This window comes from Chiloscyllium plagiosum, unplaced genomic scaffold (assembly GCF_037043375.1).
Source record: "Chiloscyllium plagiosum isolate Xiang-an unplaced genomic scaffold, Cpla_swu_hap1 HiC_scaffold_1, whole genome shotgun sequence".
Taxonomy (NCBI): Eukaryota; Metazoa; Chordata; class Chondrichthyes; order Orectolobiformes; family Hemiscylliidae; genus Chiloscyllium; species Chiloscyllium plagiosum.
Genome location: NW_028270139.1, coordinates 128556452 through 128581721, shown reverse-complemented (window position 1 = coordinate 128581721; position 25270 = coordinate 128556452). Strand labels below are relative to the sequence as shown.

The window sequence follows — 25270 nt, the reverse complement described above, 5'->3', positions numbered from 1 at the left end:
GGGAATTCCCTCACAGAGCTTGTACTGACAATGGGAGTGGAGTTATTAGCTCAGTTGCATTTCCAGCAGCTCATATGGAGTTGCTCCAGCTGCTGCTAAACAGGTGTGGCTGCAGAAGCTTTTGTATTTCTTTCCCAGTCTGTTCTGAGCAGCTAAAATTGTTGATGACAATATTGAACTTCTAATGGAAATTCAGCGGGGGATAGATTAGTGTGAGAAAGCTGAAAGGAGGCTAATATTCCAATAAAAGGATTGAGAGGTGACAAGGGGCCAGGGAATGTTGGAGGTGCAGAAGTGGCTGGTGAGAGGGACAGGATAGCTAGGAGGACACTGAAGGCAAGGAGACGGCAAAGGGATCAGCTTGTTGAGGAAAAAAAAATTCTCATGTCAAAGGCAGCAAAACACTCATCTTGCATCATGCTGAGAGTGGTATTTGTTGAGGTAGGAGTGTAGATGGACAAGATTAAAATTCTTACTGCACGAGATTCACTAATCGAGTTACTTCCGATGCAAACCTGGAATCTGGGTTTGGGGAAGAAAAAGTGTACAGAAAAACAGTGCACAATCAGCCTGTGCTTGCAAAACTCAAAGTAATTCCTGACATGAAATATGAATCTGAGATTGAAAAATATCTTGAATATGCTAAGCATTACCCTAACAACCAATTCAAGATTTTCAATCAGGCTCACAAAGTTAGCTCATAAATACCTACCGGAAGCTACATATATTCACACACAGAGGCCTGTCCTCTGAAAGAAAAAGGAACATCCCCAGGCATTGTACCTTGTTTGAATTACATAAAAGCATGCAGAATAATGTTTCCCTGGTGCATTTTCCATGGCATCATCTGTGCAACAGAGTCAACTTGCACCCAGTCAGCATCCTTTTCTTTTGTAATATAAACTGTTGCTCTCTTTTGATTTGGCATTCTTCTTCTGTTCTGATAACTACAAGGTGAATATCTTCTACAAATCTCACTTTTTTCATCAATAATAAAACCAAGTAAAAATTGAATAAGTCAAGAAATGCATAAATCAGACCATATGAAATGCTTATAATCAGAAGGAAAATGTTTACCACATTCACGTCCTTCATTAATAACAGATTTATGTTATACACAGAGCAGTTGCATTATTTGTGCTGATGATCCATTATATTTTAATTTGTCAATGTTAAATTCATTCCTATAAATTTTGAAATTATCAGTTTTTATTCCTTGTCTTTTGATCTTTTCTCCCTTTGTTTATTAATGTGCTCCTTATAACCTAACAATGACGTGATTCATTCATAAATCCTATCTATCCTATAAGTTCCTACATTGAGAATCCTGTGCCTACCTCCTTCACTGAACAGTTCCTCTCCTCCTCAATCCTCAGCCTTACCAAACTCTGGTGTCCTTCCTTCTGCCCCTCGGGATGTGGTCCCCGTTCTTGTCTCCAGCCGTTTTGTCCGACTCAGCTGGCGTCCACCTGCGGAAGCACATGGAAGTATTCAGACATACACAGTCTACTTCAACAGGGAAAGTGTTAACAGGTAGGTGCAGGCAAAAAATACATACAGGTATGTGCCTTAAACATTTTCATCAAACCAATCATTCATTACTGCACATCTTGAAATTGCCAAATAAATATTTTATGTTGTTATCCTATCCATGGAATTTCCTCTTCCAATAATTTGTTGCTTTTGCTGTCTGTATTGATCAATACCTGTCAACATTTTATTTCTAAAGTTTGTACTCCAATATTTTTGTGTTTCTGTCTGCTGGCCCGAAACATTGGCTTTCCTGCTCCTCAGATGCTGTCTGACCTGCTGTGCTCTTCCAGCTTATATTTATTGACTCTGATTTCCAGCATCTGCAGTCCTTATTGTCTCCTGTCTACTGGATCTATTTGTTTGCTAACCTTTTAATACTCTAGATTAGAGTGGTGCTGGAAAAGCACAGCAGGTCAGGCAGCATCTGAGGAGCAGGAAAATCAACATTTCGGGCAAAAGTCCTTCATCAGGAATCTGATGAAGGGCTTTTGCCCGAAGCATCGATTTTCCTGCTCCTTCGATGCTGCCTGACCTGCTGTGCTTTTCCAGCACCACTCTAATCTTGACTCTGATCTCCAGCATTTGCAGTCCTCACTTCCACCTTTTAATACTCTACTCAAGCCCTGAACACTCTTCCTTGTCTTTATAATTGTCTGACTTTGACCCATCTCAGCTCACTTGCTAACAGAATCTTCAGCCATTTCCTGTGTTGATTATGTCAATGTACTGTTTATCTTACGAATCCTATCCACTATAACCCTGAAATCGTTCAAAGCTCTCCAATACATTTTCTAACCTTCACCAAATCCCATTTGTCCCTTTCTCTGACACTCACTGACCAGTAAGATTTAAAAAATTTTATCCTTGCTTTTAAATGCTTTAATGGCCTCACCCTATTCCCATCCCAAGCTCCCCCACATTCTTTGACATGTCTACATCCTTGTATTTTAGCATTTTGAGAATCCCTAATTATAATTACTTCCTGTAACTCGATACTTTTCTTCCCTTCTTTTGAGATGCATCGTTAAATCTACCCATTTGACAAAGTGTTTAGCATCTATGCTAGTAACCTTTTTAGTGGCGAGATGTCAAATTTTGTTGTATAATGTGAAGATTTACAGATGCAATTTGAACAGAAGTTGCTGGTTTTGAATAAGTCAGTATTAATTTACTGGCTGCCATTATGTACTTAAATCTATACTCATCTATCTTTGTGTCTTTCAGTCTGTCATCCTTTCTCTTAGTCTGTCTTCTCTTTTATGGTTAGTATTTTGTGAACTGTTCTTCCTTATAATCATGCAAGGAGCACCCGTCCCCCACCCCTAACAATACTACCCAGCCCCCAACCTTTGATTTCTTACCTGTTTCAAAGGAGTTTATTTTTTGTCAGTCAATAACATTCTATTGGCCTTATTGCCAGGTTTCAGTCATTCTGCTATTTCATTTGCATTTGACTCGACTGAAAAGGTTATGCAATTTATTTCTGAAATTCTCCGTCAGTTATACTGGTAATAAATTTCCTGATAGTCCATTGCAAAGAGTAACAAAACGTGCATTCATTATTCTACCTGTACTATGCGCTATTTCTGGATAAAAGGATTCAGGCAGCCACTATATTGTTCTTTGTAATGATTAATTGCTATTTATGGACAATGTTCCAACTAAACAGAGTAAATAATGTTTGTTCATTACTTCTACAATGGGAGATTTCTTCAGTTGTTATTACATCTCTTCTTCAGAATGGAAATCTCAGGTAAATCACTTCTTCCCCAAAGGCAGCCAATTACACATTGTAACATATCTAGGAGTAATCTTTTATTGCTTGGAAACTGCACAAAGTAATAAATATAATTATTTACTGAACCTTACCACTAATCAAACTTTAACTCCGACAATGTGCTATGAGTAAGAGATAAACATAATCACTTGGAATTGTACACTTTTGTAAAAGTCACCAAAACTGCTTACAGTACACAGGTTGCGTTTGAATGAGAAAGATACTTTATTGACTGCATCAGATGAGAAGTTTCACCAAAGCTTCTGTCTTTCAGATATTGACTGACCCTGATGTTTCTCATACTTCCTATTTTTCTTTTAGAGTTCAAGTGTTTGCAATTTCCCTTTTTGTTATTCCTTAATTTTGTTTTTCTCTTTTTGTTATTTCTTAATGTTTGTTTCTTAATACTTTTCTAAATTCAGTTTCCTTCATTATTATTAAAACCATAGGAAGTAGGAGCAGAGTTTGTTCCTCCATTGAATCTGCTCTGCCATTCAAATGGATCACAGCTGACCTGATAGTCCTGAAATCCAGTTTCCTGCCTTTGCCCCAAAACCATCGATTCTCGTCCTGATTAAAATATGTCTCTATCAACCTTGAATACAATTCATGACCCAGCCTTAACACCCCTCTAAGAAGAAGTGTTACACAGATACATTGCCCTCTGAAAGAAGAAATTTCTCTTCATATCTGTATTAAATGAGTGATTGCCTACTCTGAGATTAAGCCCTCCAGTGCAAGACTCTCCCACAAGGAGAAACAAGTGTTCCACATTTACCCTATCAAGTCCTCTAAGGATCTTGTTTGTTTCAATAAAGTCACTTCTCATTCTTGTAAACTGCAATGAGTGCAGGACCAACCTACTCAACCTTTCCTGATAAAACAATCCCTCCATACCTGGGATCAACTGAGTGAATCTTCTCTGGACTGCTTCTAGTGTCATCATATCTTTCTTTAGAAAAGGATCCCATAATATTTCAACTGTGGTCTGACTACTGCTTTGCATAGTTTTAGCAAAACCTCTTCATATCTATGCTACATTCCCTTTGGAATAAAGGCTAAGATTCCATTTGCCTTGTCTATTACCCAATGAACTTGAATGCTAGCTTTTTGAGATTCATGGATGAGGTGTCCCAAAACCCTCTGTACTGTAGCTTTCTGCAGTCTTTCTCCATTTAAGTAATATTCAACTAATCTATTCTTCCTGCTGCATAACCTCATATTTTTCAATATTATAATCCATCTGCCACATTTTTGCCCACTTAATTCTCATTTATTTTTGTCATTCGCAAACTTGGCAATAGCACATTCACTTTCTTCATCCAAGTCATCAATATATATTGTAAATACTGCGACCCCATAACTGATCCATGTAGCACTCCACTAGTTACAGGTTGCCATCCTAAAAATGCCCTCCTATCCCAACTCTCTGCCCTCTGTTAGTCAATCCTCTATCTATACTAATGCACTACTTCCTATTTTATGGCCTCTTATTTTAATAAGTAACATAATGTGTGGGACCTGATTAAAATCCTTCTGAAAATCCAAGTGCATTACTTCACTGCTTCCCCTTTATCTATCCTCTTGTTACCTTCTCCAAATACTTTGTCAATGTGTCAGGCAGGATATTCATACCAGACTTCTCTTCCTGATTTCAAAATGCATTCTGATTTCATTGATTTCTTCCAGTTCTTTTCAATGAGATATATGTGTCAAATTAAATTTTCACAATATAGTATTATAAGGAATACAAGTATTGAATATTGCCTAGACACTACTTAAATATCCAGCGGTGATTAAAAATACTTGCTTTGGAAAGCTAAGTACATATTTAAGTACAATCGAACATATCACTGTTCAAATATTGCTGGTGTTAACAAATAGCTTAAGGATAGTGCATAGACCTGGAATAATGTTTTCTGTGATTATTTGCAAGCTTTAATCATTCCTTTATAGTACAGAGTTATCCATCTCATCAAACTTGTTCTTAAATATGAAATGAAGATGATAGTGTGACTTATTTCCTTGCTGAACATTGCAGTATTAAGCTGCACCCATTTTCTCTTGGTTTAAAATCAGGGAGCGTGCATTGAATACTTCCCACTATGGAGACCTGCAGCTTACCATTGGAAATTTGAAGCCAGAAGAAACCTATTTGTTCAGGATCGTAGCCTACAATGATTTTGGACCAGGGGAAAGTTCACAACCGATTAAAGTATCGACTCAGCCCGAGTGTAAGTAATTTAAGTAACTGACAATTTTAGTGTGAAATATTCTCATGACTGTAGGTAAACTCCTGAATTATTACAATAATACGTTATAATTTTGTCAAAAGTACTTTACTTGGCAATGCCCTATGATAAGAAGATATAAATATTTATATATATGCGAGTGTGTGTGTATGTTGAAGGATGAGGATTATCCATTGATATCCAAGACTGAAATCTCATTGTGTGAGGAAAATTCCTGATTTCCCAAACCTGACTGAGGGGGTGGGGGGAGGGAGTGAGAGTGGGTGTGGGTGTGAGGGATGTGGTGGGTGGTTGGAGGGTGGAATTGCCCTGTAATGCTGTATTTTTAATCAAGGTGATCCAGTGAAAACTGGAGTCAGATATGACATCACAGTGCCAAGGCAGCCACAAGGGCAGCTGAATGCCAAGGCAGACTGTTAAAGGATCTGCTTCAGCGCTGTGGATCTCAGTCCAATTATAATAAAAGCTGTAAAACAAATATTAACACTCTAGACATCACTCCCACATATTCCACAAGCTTCACCCAAACCAATTAATGCCCTTCCCTTTTTCCCCTTCCACTCCTCATGGCCCCTCATAATGTCCATGCCAAATATGTTCCTGCATGTACTACATTTGGCTCTTCATACCTTCTATGATAATCTCGTCTTTCTACTCATCATCGCTCCTCATACCCTCTATGCTAACTTAATACTAACCCATGTAAGCCCATGACCTCTGTCACGCTTTTCCCTTCAATCCTCAAAGTAAACCCATCCAATTTCCAATGTCACTAAGATCAAGTGTTATACTGAAGTGAAAGAAAATGAAGGTCTGGGTATCTGGTGCTTATGTTTTCAAACATCATATGGATCGGTCTCTACTCAATACATTTGATTACTTCAAGTAGGGGAACACATGTTGGGCTGAAGGGCCTGTTCCCACACTGTAAGTAATCTAATCTAAAAAAAAACACTGAATGTGTAATGTGTCTTGCTGAAATTATCTTCATGATCAGTCCCTTTTGAAGGCCCTGAGTATTCTATTAGTTAGAAATAAAGCCCATCATGCAGTATTGAACATAGAATGTATCAAAGTTAGGAATATACATAAGCACAGCCTGGACAACACTGTTTCTGACATAACCATATTTGAGTAAAGGTAAACCCGTCCCTCTCCAACAAAACCATCTCAGGCTAACCATGAATTAAAGTGCTGTAAAATGTCAAAACTATCTGGTCTTTATTGGAACAACTGATAATTAATGACTACTTCCATTCATGCTATTCACCAATCAGACTTATGTGAAATATTAACAGTTGCCATATGATTAGCAAGCTCAGTACTTCAAGTATAGATCACAGAGTAGCATGTCCATCTAAATTCTCTCAAAAGCCATTAAGAGCTTGATAAATCATAATAGCCTGATGCAACTAGCACTAATCCACAACAACGTAAGTCTTATCCATATGCATTGCACCCATTACAGCGTTCTTTGTAAACCTGTACGGATAAGACCTTTTAATTCTTAGCAATCACAACTCATTCATCAGTTACCTTTTAATACAGGTTATTATATTTGCATGAAATGCTACCATAATTGTTTGAGACCTACTAACTCAACATCGATCCTTAAACTTGAGAGTTTCCTAAACTGTGTATTTTGTATGTTTCTTCATTAAGTCATCAGAAAAATTCTGAATTGATGCATTGCTGACATCATGAAATTTGTTCCATCACCAATGTTTATAAAGTTTTAAAACATACAAGGGCTCTAAAGAATGACAGTATAAATCCTGTATAAAAAAACAAAAGTATCAATAGTTCTACAAGTTATATTTTCTCCCTTCAGCTTGTCCATGTGTTTGACCCATTATGTTTAAGCTGCGAACATGAGTAATGTTATTCAAAAGCTCGGTGAAAGCTTGATTATCTAAATCTGGTTGGTGTTGAGTAGGGCTGACAAGATAATCCCAGCCAAGGATAGTACGCTGAATATCGTGATCTCCTGGTTCAGCATGGGTAGAATGGAATGAGTTTCTTTTATTGTTACTTTTTGCGTACTCAGGTATCCAATCTAAAAGGCTCAGTGTGCTTTAATCCCAATAATGCACCCATCGATTATGTTATTACTGCAATTTCTTAGAGTATGAATTCTAAACACCTAATCTCTGTATGTGACGGTAATCCATCTTAATGCTGTATCATTTCTGTTAAAATGATTGACTGTACATGCAGGTTGGATCTGATACCAATGAACCATATGGAAATGTGAACTCAATGCCTACCTCTTTAATCCGTTTAAGAGCTCATAGCAAGATCCCTCTTTTTGAAATAATCACCTGAAGTATAGGAATCTGGCTTTGAATGAATGCTTTGTATCTCAAGATTAAATTGTTCTGCCATGCATTCTTGGGTTTGTATATGGGCTATTGTTTTCATTTTCCCAATACTTCAGAGAAGATTGAACACCTTATCTAATTACTTCAGACTAATCTCTGTATTCCACATGAGGTAACTTTGTGAAATGCTGTCCAGTCTAAAAGATGTTATCAGAGTATAGAAAGAGATACCACCCTTTGCTTCTTGAAATAATTGAAATTGAAATTTTGCTCTGAAGAAGACCACTGGAGGTGTATAAAAATAATTAGAGTACAGAGGTTTACGTGGTAAAATGAATGCAGAGTTTCTTACTGGACACGCTAGCCGCAGTGGATTCCCAGTAGAGATTTCCTTAATTTCTAAGTTGGCTACACAAATTTATATAGTCTATTGTTTGGTGTTGGTAGAATGCTAATTGCACTGCTAACCCTGCTCCTTGTCTTACCTCATGTTCACAAATATGCATTCTCCACCAAGAGTAGTAATTAGGAGCAGTACATTGGCTTTTGTTTTAAAGTTGTTTCAGTGTAAAATATCCTGGCAGACTATGAAAACAAAGGCTTTTTTAAAAAAAAAGTTGTTGTTTTAAGAAAATAACTTTGTGAAATTCTTTTCTGATCATCCTGAAAGCAGATTCCAGTTTATCATGCTGACTAGGTAACACACAATCTCATTGAGCCATCTACTTTTTTCCATTTAAGATATGAAATAGGGCGTTGTGTAATTGATGGAAAAGCACCAGAGAGCTTGAAGCATCAAGCAGACCCCCAACCAGCTATGAGCTACAGGATTAATGTTCTGACATAATTTTGTTTTCCCACTATAACCTTCATTTCCCTTCATGTTTGTAAAGGAATGATACTATTGGAATAAATAATCCCCGCTTCATGATCTTCCTGCTTAAATATCTTGTTATTGACATATAATCATCTACCCCCTTTGTGAATGCTAAATCAACACACATCCTTTGTGCTGGAAATTTACCTTGGTGCTCATTACAAAATACCCTGAGTTCCGATAAAAGTTCACAGACCTGAAACATAACATCTTGTTTCTCACCTTACAGATGATGCCTAGTATTTCTAGCATTTTCTGCTTTTATTTCCATATCAAATTTCTTATAGCACAAGAGATCCATTCCAGATAAAATAGCTGATATTAGAGGGAAAATAAAGGAAATGGTGTCGCACTGTAGGAAAGCAACAAGAAAAGTCAACTAACCTATAATCTTCTCAAAACAAAACAGTGAAAATCTAAAACCAGCCTTCCCTTTTTAGCCATTAACAATAACAGTTACAAATGTCATACTATCTGAATATATCCAGCTGTGCCAGGAGACGTTTTAAAAGCACATGCTCACGCAAACACTTTTATCTCCTTTGGGGAACACTGGATTAAGGAATAATGATTTGTGGACTGATTATTACCCCATTGGGGCAAACCATAAACACATGTGCTGTGATATGGAGGTCCTGGTGTTGGACTGAGTTGGACAACAACAGGTTTCTTTGAAAACACAAGCTTTCACAGCCTTGCTGCTTCTTCAGGTGCTAGCACTGAAAGCAAGGCTCTGAAAGGTTGTGTTTTCAAATAAACCTGTTGGACTATCACCTGGTGTCGTGTGAGGTTTGAGACTTGCTGTTGTGTGGTCAACAAGTGCTGGTTGGGAATTGAATCCAGTGCTTGTGACCTTGAAATATGGATGCCACCACTGCACCATTGGCCTCAATGACAGTTGACCAAATTGATTAGACTTATTATAAATCCTTTATAAAAATGAAAGCATCACTAGTTCCACAAGTTATTCTTTTCTCCTTTCAGGTTGTCCTTGAGTGTTTGATCTATTATGGTGCACCAAACTACAGCACAAAATATGAAAACCACTGTGATTTAATAAACCTGAAGAGAAGAAAGGAATAAAACAGCTGAGCTGAAATAGTTTATATCAGCCCAAAAGAAAGTATTACAGTACATCTCAAAGGAATAATACAGCTTGATAGTTGTTGCTGAACATTATTTGAGTATAATTCTGTGACAAGGATCCTTTAGCTCTTTGAGAAGCCTGCAAGTTTCCTAACATACAAAGCTGATCTTCTGAAAACAGCATTAGCTCCCACTTTCTTTTTCTTTGCTTTGATGTTGGCAAGGATGTTAGCATTATGGAAATTAACTAGGCCAAGTCCTGGGCCACTTACAGAACACTACTGATTTAACTAAGCTATGGGAACATCCTTTTCTAGGTTCCCACAAACCTGGATGAAAAAAATTGGAAACTACTATAAAGAAAGTACCCTTGTACAGTGCATTAAAACAAAATTTTGTACTTGAAGAGTTAAACACTAGAAACTGGATTCAGACATTCCAAGAAATGAACAATGTGTTCCAAATTGAAAATTCAAAATTATGTGAGAGAGTGATAGGAATTAATTTAATTTGCGCTAATGTGTCTAAAAATGTTGATTTAGTCAGGATTAAAATGTTCACATTATGAAGAAATGTCTAATACTTACTAAAATTACTTTATAAAAATTGTGTTTAGTGAATCAGAAAGGGGGCTAAACAGATTAGCTTCAGTTTAGCACCGATCTTCCACATCTGTTTAAAATGTAAAATCTCACGAAAGGACTGGGAGTTAGAGAGGGTTGATGGTCTCATTGGTTGAATTTGAATGTAATGAGATTGGGGACTGTAAATCCTGTTTATAATTTTCATCTTCACACTTTTGAAAAGAGCCTGTAGAGGCGGCTGGGCAGTGAAGCCTCCATTAATTCACACTTAATTCTGCTCGCCAGTACTGCAGAGTCCAGCATTTAAATAGCTTATTACTATTCCAGCTGGTAATCTTATTAACAGCCAAAGTGCACCACATTGTATGAAGAGCAAGCTACTGGAAATTAGGCTTTCTGGTAATATTTTAACAATGTAGCGCAGAGAAACCACTACCTGATTTGAATGAATGTCTCATTGAAAATTCATACATGTTTCAGTCACAAATCTATTTCTCTCATTATGCTGATTAGAGTTGATTACTTGCATACTTAATCCTTTAGAATTTGTTTGGATTTGTTTTTTTTTCTGCTACCGCTTTTATAGAATCGACATAACACATTAAATCAAAGTTTATTGTTTTCTGCAAAACATTGCCTCCTTTTGTGTTCAAAATTTCCTCGATCCATCTGGATTTCTAGTACTTCTTGCTGATTAAAGTACTTACTGAGAAAACAATTTGTTTGTGTGACAGTATAACCATCAGTGGGAAAAAAAAGTGTTTCCATTCATTCATTCTTTGTCACCATGTTGACGTTGAACAAAATGTTGGTGAGGCCTGTTCTGGAGTACTGTGTACAGTTCTAGTCACCATGCTATAGGAATGATATTAATAAATTGGAGAGGGTTCAGAAAAGATTTACCATGATGTTTCCAGAAATGGAAGGTTAGATAGGCTGGGACTATTTTCACTGGAGCATAGGAAGTTGAGGAGTGACCTTACAAAGGTTTATAAAATGAGGAGGGGAACACATGAAGTGAATATCAAGGGTCTATTGGGGGAATTCAAAATGAAGGAGCATATTTTTAAGGTGAGGGGAAGAAGATTTAAAAAAGGATATAAGGGCAGCTTTTTTACAAGTTAGGAATGACTTGCCAGAAGAAGTGGTGGAAGCAGGTAGAGTTACAACATTTAAATAAAAATATGAATCAGAAAGGTTTTGAGGAAGATGCGCCAAGTGCAGGCAAGGAGGACGAGTATTGTTCGCGAGCATCGTGGACATGGACAATTTGGACTGAAGGGTCTGTTTCCTTGCTGTATGATTCCATGATTCTATGACCTCAGTAACTCAATTGACCAAAGATGTAGACTTGCCAATTTCAAGTAGATAGAACATAAAACAGTACAGCACAGAACAGGCCCTTCAGCCCATGATGTCGTGCCGACCATTGATCCTCATGTATGCACCCTCAAATTTCTGTGACCATATGCAAGTCCAGCAGTCTCTTAAATGTCCCCTATGACTTTGCTTCCACAACTGCTGCTGGCAACGCATTCCATGCTCTCACAAATCTCTGTGTAAAGAACCCGCCTCTGACATCCCCTCTATACTTTCCTCCAACCAGCTTAAAACTATGACCCCTCATGTTAGCCATTTCTGCCCTGGGAAATAGTCTCTGACTATCGACTCTATCTATGCCTCTCATTATCTTGTATACCTCAATTAGGTCCCCTCTCCTCCTACTTTTCTCCATTGAAAAAAGTCCGAGCTCAGTCAAACTCTCTTCATAAGATAAGCCCTCCAGTCCAGGCAGCATCCTGGTAAACCTCCTCTGAAACCTCTCCAAAGCATCCACATCTTTCCTATAATAGGACGACCAGAACTGGACGCAGTATTCCAAGTGCAGTCTAACCAAAGTTTTATTGAGCTGCAACAAGATCTCACGACTCTTAAACTCAATCCCCCTGTTAATGAAAGCCAAAACACCATATGCTTTCTTAACAACCCTGTCCACTTGAGTGGCCATTTTAAGGGATCTATGTACCTGCACCCCAAGCTCCCTCTGTTCTTCCACACTGCCAAGAATCCTATCCTTAATCTTGTACTCAGCTTTCAGATTCGACCTTCCAAAATGCATCACTTCGCATTTATCCAGGTTGAACTCCATCTGCCACCTCTCAGCCCATCTCTGCATCCTGTCAATGTCCAGCTGCAGCCTACAACAGCCCTCTATACTGTCAATGACACCTCCAACCTTTGTGTCATCTGCAAACTTGCTGATCCATCCTTCACTCCCCTCAACCAAGTCATTAATAAAAATTACAAACAGTAGAGGCCCAAGGACAGAGCCCTGTGGAACACCACTCACCACTGACTTCCAGGCAGAATATTTTCCTTCTACTACCACTCGCTGTCTTCTGTTGGCCAGCCAATTCTGTATCCAGACAGCTATGTTCCCCTGAATCCCATTCCTTCTGACCTTCTGAATGAGCCTACCATGGGGAACATTAGCAAATGCCTTGCTGAAGTCCATATACACCATATCCACAGCTCGACCCTCATCAACTTTTCTAGTCACATCCTCAAAGAACTCAATAAGGTTTGTGAGGCATGACCTGCCCCTCACAAAGCCGTGTTGACTGCATTTAATCAAGCCATGCTCTTCCAGATGGTCATAAATCCTATCCCTCAGAATCCTTTCTAACACCTTGCAGCCGACAGACGTGAGACTTACTGGTATGTAATTGCCGGGGATTTCCCTATTTCCTTTCTTGAAGAGAGGAATTACATTTGCCTCTCTCCAGTCCTCAGGTACAACTCCAGTGGAGAGTGGGGATGCATAGATCTTCGCAAGTGGTGAAGCAATTTGCATTTCTCGTTTCCCAAAGCAGCCGAGGACAAATCTGGTCCGGGCCTGGCGACTTGTCAATCTTAATGTTTGACAAAATTTTCAGCACATCAGCTTCCTCTATCTCTATCCATTCCAGCATGCACACCTGCTCTTCAAAGGTTTCACTCACTACAAAGTTCGTTTCTTTCGTAAAGACAGAAGCAAAAAACTCATTTAGGGCTTTCCCTACTTCCTCAGACTCCACACACAAGTTCCCTATGCGATCCCTGATCAGCCCTATTCTTTCTTTGACCATTCTCTTATTCCTCACAAAAGTGTAAAATGCCTTTGTGTTCTCCCTAATCCGTTCTGCCAAGCCTTTCTCGTGCCCCCTCCTGGCTCTCGTCAGACCATTTTTGAACTCTTTCCTCACCTGCCTGTAATCCTCTAGAGCTGAGTTTGACCCTCGCTTCCTCCACCTTATGTAAGCTACCTTTTTCCTTTTGACGAGAAGCTCCACCGCTCTCGTCATCCAAGGTTCCTTTATCTTACCACTTCTTGCCCGTCTCAGAGGGACATATTTATTCAACACTCGCAACAACTGTTCCTTAAGCAGTCTCCACATGTCTATAGTGCCTTTATCATGGAACAATTGCTCCCAGTCCATGCTTCCTAATTCATGTCTAATCGCATCATTGTTTCCTCTTCCCCAGTTAAATATCCTCCCATTTTGCCTAATCCTCTCCTTCTCCATAGCTATGTAGAATGTTAGGCAGTTGTGGTCACTATCACCAAAATGCTCTCCCACCACAAGATCTGATATCTGCCCCGGCTCGTTTCCGAGCACCAAGTCTAGAATGGCCTCTCCCCTCGTCGGCCTGTCAACGTAATGAGTTAGGAAACCCTCTTGAACACACCTTACAAAAACAGCTCCATTCAAATCTTCTGCTCGAAGGAGGTTCCAGTCAATTTTGGGAAAGTTAAAGTCACCCATTACAACAACCCTACTACGTCCACACTTTTCCAAAATCTGCCGACCTATGCTTTCTTCCATCTCCCTGCTGCTATTGGGGGGCCTGTAGTAAACTCCTAATGAGGTGACTGTTCCCTTGCTGTTCCTAATTTCCACCCATACTGACTCGGTAGGCAGATCATCCTCGACAATGGAAGCTTCTGTAGCTGTGATACTCTCTCTGATTAGTAGTGCTACCCCCCCTCCTCTTTTTCCCGCCTTCCTATTCTTTTTAAATGCTCTAAACCCTGGAACATCCAGCAACCATTCCTGCCCCTGAGAAACCCATGTCTCTGTTACGGCCACAACATCATAGCACCAGGTACTGATCCACACTCTAAGTTTATCAAGTGTAGAAAAGAAAAATATTGCAGACCAACAGGGTTAAATTCTCCAGGTTTATTATCTTTGAGTTGTAATTTGAAATAATTTTGGTGGGTTTCAACTTAATTCCCAATGGTCAAGGAAGAGGCAGAGTACATATTTCTAATAATTGACCTGAAATTAGCAGGCAGGTATTATGACACAGGGTAAACCTTCCAGCTTAATTTAAGCCAGCAACACAGAACAGATTTATCTCGCACAGTGATCTGTGAAAATCCGAGAGGCCAAGAACTATTTAAAGTAAAAATTACCAACTTTATTTCTTAAGGCATAATGGAGAATAATTACCTTACAACTATTTACAACTCCTACCTCTAACCTACCTTTCATATTCCCCTGCCACAATACTAGTCTGATAAAATCCCCCAATTAAGATTTACCAAAAAATCAAATCTTCAAAACCAGCCAGATGTCGAATCTTCTCTTTAGATCTTTCTCTGTCTTCATTTCTACTTCTTAGGAATTTCTGTTCCACACATTACTGATTGATAAAGATACCTTTAAGAGAGCTATTCTTCTGGGCAGTTTGCAGATGCTGGTGGCATGGCTGTTCTCCTCCCAACTGTTCAATTTTCCCCGGCCTTACACTCCCAAGGTGTCGGATTGCGTCATTGGCTTTTAAGATTGTCAATATACTAAATTCTAAATTGATTGGCGTTTGGTATTTTTTGCGGTATGATTTAAACTGGTTGGCCTAATTCGAAATTGTTTTGTCATCTCCAGGCAACCAGCTAATTGAGTTGTTCGACCAAATGTTACCTTATATCTTGTTCAGAACACTCTTCAGGTAGTTCTGCTTGCTTTTAGCTCTCTTAATAGTACAGAACACTCATATCTTCTTAACATAGGCCTCAGGATACCTACTATGAGAGATAGACATGAGCCTTGCCAGTAGAGTAGGTTTTATTCTGGGTTTGGGATTCAGCCATTGGGGTACAAAGAAGGGAATTAATTTGTTTCAGAGACAGGAAATTATCAATGTGCTCTCTGCTTCTCCTAATGTGCAGTATATAATACTTTCTGAGTAAGACTTCTTGCTCGATATCCCTTATACAGTTGGCAGGGCAAAGAAAGATTGAACGCTTGAAAAAGTGGTCAAGGTTTAAAAACTGAAATGAAATTAGGAAAATACTTGAACAATTTAACATGTCATCTAGAATCAAAAAGACATGAAAATAGAAAGAGGGTGATTAATACTTCAGGTGAAAACCATGATCAGAAGTCTAGAACATCTTTCCTTCTTTTCTTTTACAGATACAAATTAACTTGTGGGTTTTTGTAATTTAAGAAGAAAGCCCTGCGGTATTGTTCATGCTATTTTTTTCCCCTGTGCTAAACAGTGCAAGTTCCAGGACCAGCAGAAAATTTTAAAGTGGTTGCCACTTCACCAACCTCCATTCTGGCCTCCTGGGATCCTCCTGCTTATGCAAACAATCCAATCCAAGGCTACAGGCTGTTTTGGACAGAGGTCACTGGCAAAAAAGAACAGGTGAGTTTGCACAACTGCAGAATCTATGCTTTATTCTTATTGAGTTTAGATTTATATACTTATCTCATCCTCCAGGAACATTGACTGTCATTTTCAGTTTTATACAGAGAGCTGGTTCCATTAACTGAAGTTGAACTGGGAGTATTCATGCTGCCACTCATTTCATCCAGAATTGCCAGCCTAAACTGCTTGGATGTATTGTAATGATAGAGGCATCGTACCAAACCTTTGTCTTGCTGCCAATGCAAGTGCAAGAACTTATATTCAACTATACTTATGAAGGAGTTATTTAAATCATTTAGTGAAGTTACGTATCAAGGGTTATTTTATGGCCGTGTAAAGAAATGATTTTCAAGTTTAGGCATTCAATATAAAAGTCCAACTCTCAGGAATTAGATGAACAGTTGTGCTGTCAAACACCTTTTATGCCAACAATTCCTATGATCTGCCTAGGTGAGTTTGCCAGTTAGTACCGGTCATTTTCCTTCTTTAACTAGCGTCACTGATGTACCTGTCACAAAAGACACCAGTCAAGTACTGTTAAGCCATAGAGTCCCTATAGCGTGGAAGCAGGCTATTTGTCCCAATGAGCCAACACACACCCTCCAAAGGGCATCCTTCCCAGACCCACCACCCCATCCTATTCCATAACCTTGCATTTCCCATGGTTAATCCACCTAGCCTGCACATCCCTGGACACTATGGGCAACTTAATTTGGAGGGTAGTGGCAAAGGCATATCCTGCAAGGCTCAGGATCCAAGGATCAGCCTCTGAAAAGTAGTGGAGGAAACAAATAGGATGAACAAAGGTAAAGAGAGTGGGAAGTCCCCTTACCCTGTTGACCTACACAGAATCCGGAAGAATATCTGTTCTTGCTGATAATCGGCAAGAACTGATTTACCAACATCTTCATACTCTACCCAAAATCTGACTTCATTTGTAACATTTCCAGCTAATTCAACCTCCACCCCTTATCACCCCATCGCCCCGCAACACTTTACTCTATCCCTGTCTCCTGAACTCATACTCCAGCTTTAAATTATAAATTGGATCATGCTGACACAATTGAACCCAATTTTCATCTTGAAAACATGGCCACAATGTAGGGTCACAGACTAAGGCTGATCCTTGACTACCTCCAACCCATCTGACTCAATACCATCTGATCCCAATACCATCTAAACCCTGACTACTCCCTGGCCTGACTCTGAGCCCCCAACTAGCCCCAATCTGCCAACCCGATCTGACCCTGGCCCACTCACTACACTATTTTGACCCCCACACTTTTCTGATCACCGGAACGAAACGCCAACACTCTGACCAGCTCCTCAAACCAAACTGATGAGTTCCCAACCCATTAACCCACCTCATTAATCTACAACCTCCAAACCCCTGCCACTCTACCCACTCTAACCAATTCACCCTCTTGCCACGTCACTCACTTATTATTTCACCCATGGTCTAACCTACACACCACACTGACCTTACCCACCTGACTCATTCACTTGCCCATTAACTAAAATTCATGGTACTAGCTGCAGTACGGAATTCCTTCTCTTCTCTACACAATATTACAGTACTGTGTTGGCATAGAAACAGAAATTGGAGAAATGCAGCTGGTCTGACAGCATCTGTGGAGAGAGAAACAGAGTTAACATTTTGAGACTGATATGACTGTTCTTCAGAACTCTGAACTTCTAATAAAGAGTTAGATCAGACTTGAAACATTAACTTTTGTCGGAGAAATTTGCCCAGTAGGTTCGAGATGACAAAACACAGCTCGAAGTGAAATTGACAAACCGTTATTGCAAGCGATATCACTGGAGGAGAAAACAGACTCACTGACACACAACTGACAGTCTGCACAGAGAATTTGATTTCTCCTCCCAGAGCTGAGGATGAGACCAGTTTTATAGTAATGCTACACAATGACACTGATTAAGAAATGGGAAAATACAATGTTTCTGAAAATGGAGTAATTTAGTTGCAAGGGTGCTAATTGGAAAACAGTTTATCGGATGAATGTCCTGTTCCTTTACACAATGCAACATCGTGACAGTATCATGGTTCCATTCATCTTCACAGGTAGATGTTAAAGTCTTTTCTGGAGTGGTGAGGTACTTCATTGTCCTGTGGTGTCTGTCTGTCTGTCCTACTCTTTGTGTGGCTTTGCTGCTGCTGGGTTGTGAAACTGCCCTGAGGGCTTTGAGCCTCTGTCATGTCCATGGGAGCTTGAAAGCGTATTCCATTGTCTACGTATCGTCTGACCCAGCTCGTGAGCTGCTCGGGAATTCTGGGTGTCCTGGTACAATTTGGCCAATTTGCTTTTGTGGACCATTCGTGTGTTAGCATATCTTTTCCCACAACTTTCTTCACACCTGCTGAGTTTCTCCAGCCTTGATTTCAGATTTCCAGAATCTGCAGTATTTTCTCTTGACTTGAGTGGTGTCATGGAGCTCTTCGATGCTCTTGGCATTTCTGGATGAGCTAGAACATGGAAATCTCAGTACGAAATACAGAACAACATTGTGGTATGGAATTATTCCAGGAGAGTTGCAATCTGATGATAATCACTGCTCCATGAAAGATCTGGACCAGTGTGCTTACTCTTTAAAGTAGCAAAAGTAGTAAAGTGTTTAGAAGTTCAAAATATATCACAACCTTGGATCAACAACCAAACGTCATGCATTGTTAAAAAATGAAAAGAATTGAGGATGCCTGAAATCAGAAACAAAATCAGAAATTGCTGAGAAAATTCAACAGGTCTGGCAGCATCCATGGAGAGAAATCAGTGTTAATGTTTTCAGGTCCAGTGATCCTTCTTCAGAACTGATGGTAGCTATGGAACACATTTTTTTAAGCAGAAGATAGGGTGGGGAGAGGTGAAGAGTGTTTATTACATTTAAGAGCAGATATCAAAGTTTCCCCAATGTTTTGTAGGACAGATGCACAACCTTCTTCCTTGGCAGTTACCCTTGGCTCTGAGGGATTGGCTGAATTGTCCAATCCTGGAGAGCAGACTCTGATCCAAGATCATATATAAAACGGTTTAGATAATGACGAGAGTTAGCTATTGATTGTGGCGGTCATAACTGATACCCACTTCTCCACCTCCATAATAAATGCTTGGAGAAATATTTGGCCATTATACTGTTCTGTTGTTTGTAACTTCATGAATGGGTAAGTGTAACAAAATTATCCAGATGATAATGCTCACTACAATGAGACACGCTTACTCCAATCACAGCAGCAGCTGGGAGAACAATATGTAGCCTTGATGCTCCTGGTACGATCATACATGTTTCTTCTCCATCTTGTTTCATTAAAATCAGCTGCAGATTTTAACAAAACATCAAATACAGCTGGAGAAAATTATCAATCATTTTAGCAAGTCATTGAGCATCCAGAGGGCTTAAGTCCCTTTTTATTACAAAAGGAACATTTCTCCATATAAATACAATAATCTACAGTTGGCATTCCACATCATGCTTGCAGTCTTGTTGCCAGAGGAAGGTATATGGACAATAGAGATTCCACTGCTCATGAATTAAGACTTAGGTGCAATTTAAGACCCAGTGTAATAAATTTCATAATCCAGGCAAAATATTAATAGGAACCTCCAGATAATAATAAACAAATTCAGAGATGTTACTGGCATATTAATTACCAGTTAGACATTGTAAACAGACAATGCAAAGATTGAATGTAAGTCTGGGTTACTGAAGTCCATTAACATAATGATTTTTATTATAAAGAAATCTGGGCAACTATATGTGCAGATATTTATTTTTCACAGCAGTTGAGAAACACAGTGCATGGTCATTTAAATTTTCTTCATACAAAATCTGCTTTTTTTTTCTAAATTGTCTCTGCTTCTCTTTTAACTCTCATTAAGGTCAATGTACTCATCACAGATCTTTCTGAAGTGAGAGGATTGTTGCTGTTTAGAAAAATGTGACGTGATCTCATAGAACCATTCAAAATTCTTCAGGGGCTTGACAGGTTAGATATCAAGATGTTGGCTGCTTTGGCTATTGAGAATCTAGAACACTGTCTCAGGATAAGGTGCCAATCATTAGGGACTGAGATGAGGAGAAATGCCTTCATTTGAACATGTTACACTCTCACAATTATACTGACAGTGATATTGAAAAGGAACTCTATTTCTGGGACAAAATAAAGAATTTGCTTTGAATGGAGTTGCAAGGTAAAATGAGCTCCCTTCTTGTATTTCAATAAAACAGCTTAAGGCTGGAAGTCAGTCTGCTTGTATGAACAGGAAATTAAAATGCAAACAATATTTTGGGACACTTCATTGAAAAGGCATTAAAATGTGTACAGTCTTTCCTGTTGATTTAATTACTGCCATTGTCCAGAAGATGCAGCAGTTAGTTTACAATAGGATTGCAGACTTCTTGGCTATGGGAATGTATGCCACAGAATGTGTGTGAGATGTTGTTCAACTTGAAAGGGTACAGAAAAGACTTACATGGATGTTGCTGGGGTTGGAGGATTTGTACTATAGTGAGGCTGAGTAGGCTGGGGCTATTTTCCTTGGAGCGAAATGATGAGGAGCATGGATAGGGTGATTAGCCACAGTCTTTTTCCCAGGGTAAGGGAGTTCAGAACTGGAGGGCACAGGTTTAGAGGAGAAAGCTATAAAAGGGACGCAGGAGGGATCTTTTTTCAATGCAGAGGGTGGTGGGTGTGTTGAATGAGCTGGCAGAGGAAGTGGTGGAGCCTGGTACAATAACAAATTTTAAAAGCCGTCTGGATGGGCACACAAATAGGAAGGGTTTAGAGGGATATGGAGCAAGTGCTGGCAAATGGGACTAGATTAATTTAGGATATCTGCTCAGCATGGATAATTTGGACCAAAGAGTGTATTTCTGTGTTGTACAGCTCTATGACTCTGACTCTAAGACAACCCATTCTATCACAAGGTATTGCAAATGGGTGAAACCAAAACCTTATTTGTGTTCATCCTTAAGTATCCAGTGACCATTTGTAGAGACAATAGAAAAGCAGATACCATGGTCATCTTTCAGATTCAAATTGTGATAGAAATGTTTGTTACCTTCTGACAAAACTGGGGACCACACAAGTGCCAAGCAATGACCATCTCCAACAAGATATAATCTGACCACAGTGCCCTGATATTGAATGGCGTTGCCTTCACTATCAACATTTATGGGTTAGTATGAACCAGAAACTGGACTGGACTAGTCATATAAAAACCATGGCTACAAGAGCAAGCAAGGAATTGTATGGTGAATATGGTGAATAACTCTCCAATAGCCTGTCCACCGTTTACCGGCATAAATCAGGGTGTGATGAAATACTCCCCACTTGCCTGGATGGCTGTAATTCCAGGATAACTCAAGAAGCTGGTTACAATCCAAGACGGTGCAGCCTGCTTGATCATCACGCAACCACCACTTTCATCATTCACTCTCTTTACCATCAATGCACAATGGCAACAAAGTATAATATTGACAAGGTGTTCTAAATTAATTCACCAGGTCACCTTCAATAGACCCTACCAAAGCCAGTACCTTGTACCACATCTAAGAACAAGGTCCAACAGTTGCATGCAAACTGCAATACTTGCAAGTTTCCTACAAACCACTGTCTCCCCCGCTGTTATCAGACTTTTGAATGGATCTGTCATATATTAAACTTGATCTTTCTCTGCACATTCCCTGTAGCTGTAACACCATATTCTGCATTCTATTCTATTACACTGTTCTTGAGAGTCACAGCTCTCAAAGGGTTAAAACACATGCTTCTCTGATTAGCTGACAGTTGTAAAGGAGAAAACTATCCGACCTCTTTCCCCTGTCCAGAACAAGGGATTGTGAACCTTTGGGATTCGACACTCTGGATATTTATGGATGCTCCATCGCTGAATATATTTAATGTCAGCAGATATTTTTTTGATTCTAAAGAAATCAAGGGATGTTGGGAAAAGGCAGAAAGTGGAACAGGCAGTCAAGGTCAACCATGATCATACAGCATAGTGAAGCCATCTTGACAAGCCAAATGGTGTAATCCTGCCGTTGTTTTTTTTTTGTGTTCCTGTCGTGGATTATGCTAGATGCTGTTCCGCTTCCAAGTAATACAGTAAAGAATTTTTAAATTCCATTCCCTAATCCTCTAGCAGCAAGGCTGTAAGCAAGACACCAAGTTAAATCAATGCTACATTTGTAGTGTAAATTCTCTCTTTCACACAGACGTACGCAGAATGTAGAACAGAATACCAAGTCAGTTAGATCACATTAGGTGTTTGTTTCATGAGAGATGCCTCCTGGCTTAGTTTTTCCACATATATTAGCATAAGCTTCTGGTTTTTTTCTATCCTCCAACTGCCTAGCTTCCCATTGAATATGCCATTCAACTCAATCACTCGTTGTGGTAGTGAGTTCCACATTATAACCACTGTCTGACGTATCCACTACATTTTGGATCAGTGGTGCTGGAAGAGCACAGCAATTCAGGCAGCATCCGACGAGCACGTCGGATGCTGCCTGAATTGCTGTGCTCTTCCAGCACCACTGATCCAGAATCTGGTTTCCAGCATCTGCAGTCATTGTTTTTACCTCGTATCCACTAAATTCCCTATTGGATTTATTATCATAGCCTGAGAGTGTGAAAGAGATAGAATCAATCAAGGCATTCAAAAGGGAATTAAATAGTTACTTGGAAAGGATGAAAGTGCAGGAGAGTAGCACTGAGTAGGCTGTTCATTTGGAGAACCAGTGTAGACACCATGGGCTGAATGGCCTCCTTCTGTGCTGTAACCATGCTGTGATTCTTTGAATCATGACTGCTTTATATTTGTGTTATGAAATAAAATAATTAATTTTCTAATTTTGTGGTCACTTCATTTTGGGAGGGGGTTGGAGAAATGTATGGATTTAAAATGTTTGCAGTGTGAAGCAGCATTTCATACCAGTGGAAAGCAATAAGGGATAGAAATAAATCAATTCCATTCAAATATAGGAGAGTCCACAGCTGCTTTTTCATGCTACCAAGAGATCAGTTCCCTCCTGCTGCTGATAAGGTGGGGGAAGGCCAATCACATTCTTCATGGACAATTCAAGATAAAAGAAACAGAAGACAGGCTCCCATTGCTTGTGATGTGTACTGGTGCTTATTGATCATAAGCATGGTGACTGATTGATGAAAACTCAATGGCTGTGTTACCTTCTCAGTGCTATAGGGGCATGTGCAGGATTACTAGAATGGCAACTCTGAAGTAAGAGATTTCCAGACATTAAGATAATATTGATTTTTCTCTTTGCTCTTGTCACCTTTGCTGCTATGCTGCACCCATCTTCACCTTTGTCTCCCAATAAACTAAAGTAAGTGCACTTAGTAAACACAGGCTGAGAATAATCATTGATCAGCACTTGCTTTCAAAAAAGGATGCCATTAAGAAAGTTTACTTGTATAACCATATGCCACTGGAATTTTGAACCTCTCACTTGGATGACAAATGTGTTATCCAAGTAGTTGTTGTTTTCTTTTTGTTTTTTTTTTTGTTTTTTTTTTTAATTTAACCCCCACACTACCACCTAAGTGCGGTAGTGCTTATTTTATCCCCAGAACCCATGGTACACTCCTTTTTTTTTTTTCTCCACACTCCCCTTTTTTCTTTTTAACCCCCACACTACCACCTAAGTGCGGTAGTGCTTATTTTGTTTTCTTTTTGTTCACAGGGTGTAGGTATCACTGATTGGCTCAGTCTCTATTGTCCATTCCTAAGTACCACTTGAACTAACTAGCTTGCAGGGCTATTTCAGAGGCAGTTAAGAGTCAACACATTGGTGTGGGTCACGAGTTACATTTGGGCCAGATGAGGTTAAAGCAATGGATTACCAGATGAGGTTTCTGGTCATAATTCAGCTAGTTTTTAATTCAAATTTCATTACCTGCCATGATGGGATTTGATCCCACATCCCCAGAATATTAGCAGGTTTGTGGATTACTAGTCTTATGACAATACCACTATGCCATCACCTGTCCATTTCATAACATGCTGTGCTGTTGCACCCTGTTTCAGAGCGTTGATGTGGATACTATCACTTACAAACTGGAAGGACTGAAGAAGTTCACCAAATACAGCTTGCGAGTTTTGGCTTTCAACAGACATGGAGCAGGCGTCTCGACCCAGGATGCGCTGGTCACGACACTGTCTGATGGTAAGTACAATAAATGATTAATTAGGTTCTGGGCTATTTTATTAAGGAACAATTTCTGCTTCATTTATCTACTTCCTGATTTTCTTCACCTTTTACTCTTTTTAGTAATGGTGATGTGTGCTGAACTGTGAATCACAACTTTCACTTTGGTACTGAATTTAAGGATGGGCTTCACAAAGCATGCTCACTATTGAAGTCCCAACAGTTATAATCTCTTCACTCACATACCAAGCAAATATTCAATCAGCAATCCAACTGAGACCAATGAACAGGAGGCTCAAACAAATTAATTAAATGCTTCCTTTCTCACCCCTTCATCAAAATTTATTCTGCGAGGATATACCAGATCATCTTAAATTGTGATTAAGTAAAGCACAGTTGTTTTTCAGCCTGTTCAAAAAAATTAATGTCATTATTTATGTTTCAGAGAAAAATATGAAATAAAATGAATGTTGAAAATGTGGAATAAACACATGCTATAGGCCGAGTGCTGGAAAATGGGACGAGTGTAGATGTTGTGTATTTTAGGTGGCACAGACTCAATGGAGCAAAGGATCTCTTCTGTACTGTGTGATTCTGTTGCTGGACAAACATCTGTTAACACTCGTTAAAGGAGTTTGAGTCGCAGTGTTCATTGGAACAGTGTATGGCCAGAATAGAGCAATGTCTTTTAAAAGACTAGTGGAGACCACAACAAGACATCACATTAATGGAAGAAGATATCGGTGAACGAGTAGACATTTGACTTTACTGTCTGGGGTTGGGATCGAACAAAGTCAATTGATTGTTTTTATGGAACCTGCTCTGTAACAACAAATAGATTAAAAATAAGGTGGGTTCTAAAAATGATGGGAGGTCTACATTCCGGGCTACCATCCAATGTGTGCAGACAAAAATCCAGCCTTGAGATCAATTTAGTCCCTTTCACTCTATCTACT

General features: G+C 39.3%; 1 protein-coding gene across 2 annotated transcripts in view; it reads left to right on the top strand.

Annotated features, from left to right (window-relative positions):
• The window catches only part of dcc (DCC netrin 1 receptor), a 1326174-nt gene that overhangs the window by 988600 nt on the left and 312304 nt on the right, over nucleotides 1-25270 (top strand). For both annotated transcript variants that reach the window (XM_087994379.1, XM_087994329.1), the window contains exons 8-11: nucleotides 1377-1533; nucleotides 5390-5544; nucleotides 15979-16127; nucleotides 24194-24332. In XM_087994379.1, the coding sequence (XP_087850505.1) occupies nucleotides 1377-1533; nucleotides 5390-5544; nucleotides 15979-16127; nucleotides 24194-24332 (600 nt within the window). The remainder of the gene's footprint in view (nucleotides 1-1376; nucleotides 1534-5389; nucleotides 5545-15978; nucleotides 16128-24193; nucleotides 24333-25270) is intronic.